This window comes from Sinocyclocheilus grahami, unplaced genomic scaffold (assembly GCF_001515645.1).
Source record: "Sinocyclocheilus grahami isolate Dianchi unplaced genomic scaffold, SAMN03320097.WGS_v1.1 scaffold169.1, whole genome shotgun sequence".
Classification (NCBI taxonomy): domain Eukaryota; kingdom Metazoa; phylum Chordata; class Actinopteri; order Cypriniformes; family Cyprinidae; genus Sinocyclocheilus; species Sinocyclocheilus grahami.
The window spans coordinates 1,532,238-1,537,169 of record NW_015505348.1 but is presented as its reverse complement, the minus strand read 5'-3'; the positions used below and the strand labels follow the sequence as shown (position 1 = coordinate 1,537,169).

The following is a 4,932-nucleotide window of genomic DNA, read 5'->3' as shown; positions in this document are numbered from 1 at the left end:
AAGTAGGGATGTCACCACTCGCCTGATTCGTCCAGACAGTATACGGCAAAGTTTCATATTGCGCTTTGGATTCAAAGTGGATGGTTAATGTTGATTCGTTCCCACACTCTCTTGCCCTGACATATCGCCCTAATGACACCTATCCCAGATGCCCTCCAGAGTTTTCTTCCTTCACTTGGCATATAAACAAACACAATCATGGAGTTCGGCTGGCAATGGCCGATCTGTGGGGACATGTTTGTTTTGTCTTTTTAAGTTTAAGACTAACAGAAAAACATAAAACGAAAGCTGTGTGATGTGCATTTCTGTTTCTTGAAATGTTCTTTTGTTCTTTATTTTCAGAAAATCCAACAGGATATGGGCTATAACAATTTAGCCAATTTTCACATTATAAAGAAGATCGGAAGGGGACAGTTCAGCGAGGTTTATCGAGCTACATACATGCTAGACCATACACCGGTAGCTTTGAAAAAAGTGCAGGTAAGAAGTGTCTTCGTGAAATAAGTAAATTTGACAGTATCTCTGCAATTATATTTTTAGTATATGTTTTATGTCGGTAAAGTCTGGTGTAAACATTTTGTCACTTGAAATAAAATAAACTGAAATCAAAATAAAGTATATTTACATATATGGTAAAGTGTGTGTGTGTATATGTATATGTGTATATATATGTATATGTGTGTGTGTGTGTGTGTATATGTATACTTGTCAAAGCAACTAAAATACAAATTTATTAATAAATTAATAAAAAGCAAATAGGCATTAAAAAAACTATTAAAAATGGCAAAAACAACTAAATTACTGAAACTTGAAAAAATAAAAATAAAAACTCAATATATATTATTTTTGAAGATTTTACAATATTTCTTGATATTTTGGCCATTGTATTTGCTCTGAAATGGCTTGAAAATGCCGGGGTTTTAAATGTTGTTTATGTTTATATTATTAAACGTTAATATCGTAATAAAATATTTACAGAGTAATTACATGTAATAATTTTAATTGCATACACAATATCACAATTTAATAATGTTGTTTAAGCATTTTTAATTAACAGAGTTATTGAAAGTAAATATATTGTAAATATTTAGTTGCTATATTAACAATTTTAAGTCTTGTGTAATTAACAAAATAAATATAATTTTCTTTTCCTTCTTTTTTTTTTTTACACTGAAGCATAAATCTGAACCGTCCAAAAGCCACTTTGAGAGATTCATGTTTGGATGGAAGCTTGTTGTATTTTGTATCTTGATTAACAACATTTGTTCTGCTGCAACACACGATTACACAGCTGAAGGAAATTGTTGAAGGAAACACTTTTTATATGACTTTAATCCAAAGTTAGTGGCTAAGCAAATTGGGAATTTATTTATTTATTTATTTTAACCAAAATATTATTATAAGATAAAACAGTGCTATAAATTGAAACACTTTATATGAGTTTAATCTGAAGTCAGTGGCTAATCAAATCTGGAATTTTAATTAATTTATTAATTTGTTTGTTCATTTTTTGGAACATTGAGTCATGAATTTCATATAACAAAAACATTATTATAAGATAAAACATTACTGGATTGATTGATTAATTGATTGGAAAGCAGCAAAACCCTCTTTTCATAAACACAGCCATCAATACATTTGTGGAAATTTCGTTCGAACAGAAGCAGGCATCTGATTGGCTCTTACACTGATAATCACGATTGAATCTGTTTCTTTTCCTACCATAAAGCATATTCACAGACACAGCCAGCACAAAAAAAGCTCCACAGTTTCCTCCGGATGTGCAAAGCAGACGTGCTGGAAGAAATAATTGGCAAGCTCAAGATTAAAAGAGTGATGCCTGGATACTATAGTTTCTGCTTTCCTAACGCACACACAGCGGTCGACTCTGTCGCCACCACTGACTTTATTAACACTAATAATGAGCCCAGAAACTATTGGCATTTTTGTATATGCCATTAAAAACGACTGGTAGTAACAGTCTTGACTCAGTGAATATATCCCATAATGCAGTTCATTCATGCCACTTGTTGGCTTAAAAATTCAAGATTTAGAGCTGCAGATACATAATATTTCATACATATTGCAATGCAAATCAACTTCAATCCCTCGGATTTTGTACATGGTTCAAAGCTGTCAGGTTGGATGTCCAGTCCACTATGGGCAACATTTACACCTTTTGTGATTACGATAATTATTATAATTGGTGTTTTCTGACGCAAATGTTGTGCAACCCTAATTGTATGAATATCTGGACTAGATTCACTCGCTTCAGGTTTGAAAGTTTTCGTTTGATTTTTCGACTTTTGCCTCGAGATGCTCATAAGATTTTCTGTGTGCCGTTTACACTGTGTGCTTTATTATCAGGTCAGACATGATCAAAACAGTGTTTTAACAGCTACATCTAACATTCTGTCGGCATAATCAGCTTTTGATATTCTAAAACGGCACAAACAATCTTGTTTTACAACAAGTACGGTAAAATGTAAAGTCAGACGGTTATAGCAAAATAAATTGTGTTGTCAGAATGTGGACATGAAACTTCTTATTTAAAATAAAATAAAATATTCATTTAATTATATTTAATTAAGAAATAAATAAAAGATAAATAAATGCAATGCAAGTAAATAAAAATATCAATAATTTGTAATAAAAAAAATGCTAATAAACTAATTCGGGAAATATATAAATGTATTAATACAAATAAAGATATAAATAATTAGTAATAAATTAAATAAATGAATACAAATAAATTCAAAGATCAATAAATTAATCAAAACAAACTTTTTGAAGTAATTTAGCAGTAATTTAATTATAATTATTACTAATAAATAAAGAAATTAAAAGAGAAATTAATTAATGTAATTAAATAAATGTTGATTTTTGTGCTATTTGAGTATTTTGGTGAAACATTACATAAAATGAACCCTGTGGTCTTGCACAGTTCTCCTGACCCATTAACAAAGGTGAATCTGACAAAATAGGGATGCTTGAGGCAGGAGGGGTGTAGATATGGTGGGGCAGGCATTTGGGGGTTTTGGGTTTCAGTGCCCCCTCCTTCTTGCTCTACCACCCAGTACAAGTAACATTTTTTACTTGCTTTTTCTTTTTCTGTCTTTATGCCATAACTCTTTCTCCTTCCTCTTTCTCTCTCCCTTTTGATCTTTTGATAGATATTCGACTTGATGGATGCCAAAGCTCGGCAAGATTGCATCAAAGAAATAGATCTCCTGAAGGTAAGAAACCAGAGAAAAGAGAGACCGACACCATGTGCTGCTATTAGGATATCTAAAGGTGCCTCTGCCGAGACCCGATACCAGAGAAACAGAGAGAGAGAGAGAGAGAGAGAGATATTCAGAAACGGAAAACAATTGATCTGGATTAGACCTTCAGCTCTTTCTTTCTCCCTCTCCCTCTTCCTCGTTCTCCTCTCTTTTTCTGTTAGGCAAGTACAGAACACGGTCCTCTTTGTATTGTTCCTTCAGGCCAAGATTGACTTCTTTTTTTTTTTTCTTTCTTTCTTTCTTTTTTTTTTCATTTGCAGTGCCACAAAAAACATTTTTTCGACAATAAGCATTTCAGACCAGCAGTTTAAAATATTTATTTATTTATCTACAATACATGCCCTGCCAGCATTTTATTTCGTCACAAAGCCGTAAATATGATAAATGGCTTTATGGTTTTGTGTGTTATTTAAATAATAATATTATGTTTTGTTTACCAAAATACGTAATTTAATTTATATAATTTATGTGTATAAAAATTAAATCTATATCTTTCTGTCTATCTATCTATCTGTCTATCTATCTGTCTGTCTGTCTGTCTATACACATTTTTTAATTTGAGGGGTGGAGGTGGGCATGTTTTAGACTAGCCTGATTTTGTGAGCTGTATGTGAGGCGGCCTTTTACACCAGGTCCACACATACTCCGTTTGCAGTGTGCATGCAGTTCGTGTGTGGTACGAATCCTAACCCTAACCCTTTTCTTTTGCATTTAAATCATAAAGAACATAATTCATAAAGAACTTTGTTTTCCTACCTCCACGAGTGCCTTTTATTATTGCCTTGTTTATCTAAAAGTGCTCTTTTCCTTTAAACCTAGCCAAAAAGCCATAGCCTATGTGTTGACTGTGAAACATGATTTAATTATAAGCATTTATGGTGTAATTACTAAATTTTCATGTCAATCCATGTTCATATTTACTGCAAACAATGTGCTGTCACTTAAATTCAGTGCTTGCAGCGGAAACAGACTCGATCTCTGCTGCAGAAGCACCGCTCCTGGAACTCACTGCTGCACCGCAACCGTGTGCAGTGTGAACGCTTTAATCCGTTAACATGAGTATGGAAAAAATACGCACCGCATACGAACTGCAAATGGAGTAATGGGAACCTACCGTTATGTGTGTGTGCTGCGAGTGTGCATGAGCGTATGGTCTCCAGGAGAGTGCGCGGTCCCTGAATGGTTAAACTCTGGCAACAATTTAAAATAATTGCAATTTATAAACTTTAGTGACGATGCGACACTATGGAGCCAGATCAGCCTCAAAAATAACACATTTGCAAAACAAAATTCATACGTGCACAGCACAATTTACATTTACAAAATCCGATTCGTAAATTCAAAACACAATTCATAAATACACAAGTAAAAGCATAAATATTTCCCCAAATGCTCACACAAATGCATCTTACCTAAATAAATTTAAAATGTTTACACAAATATGTATATATAAATGTCTTGAATTAATTTCCATCACACATTTATGAATAATGGTACATGTATTTATGGATCGTTGAATCTGCATTTGCAAATCATCACACATGCGTGGACTGCTTTGAATTTGTGTGTGGTATTTTTGAGACCTTCCTGGCAGGTTAAGATTCATAAATATATTTTTTTTGGAGGATGTTCCGTTCAGCCAATCGCG

General features: G+C 33.1%; 1 protein-coding gene across 2 annotated transcripts in view; it reads left to right on the top strand.

Moving 5' to 3' along the window:
- The first annotated feature begins 345 nt into the window (after positions 1 to 345).
- Positions 346 to 4,932, top strand: part of LOC107593338 (serine/threonine-protein kinase Nek7-like) — a 45,428-nt gene continuing 40,841 nt past the window's right edge. For both annotated transcript variants that reach the window (XM_016283024.1, XM_016283025.1), the window contains exons 1-2: positions 346 to 480; positions 3,174 to 3,236. In XM_016283024.1, the coding sequence (XP_016138510.1) occupies positions 358 to 480; positions 3,174 to 3,236 (186 nt within the window). In that variant the 5' untranslated portion in view covers positions 346 to 357. The remainder of the gene's footprint in view (positions 481 to 3,173; positions 3,237 to 4,932) is intronic.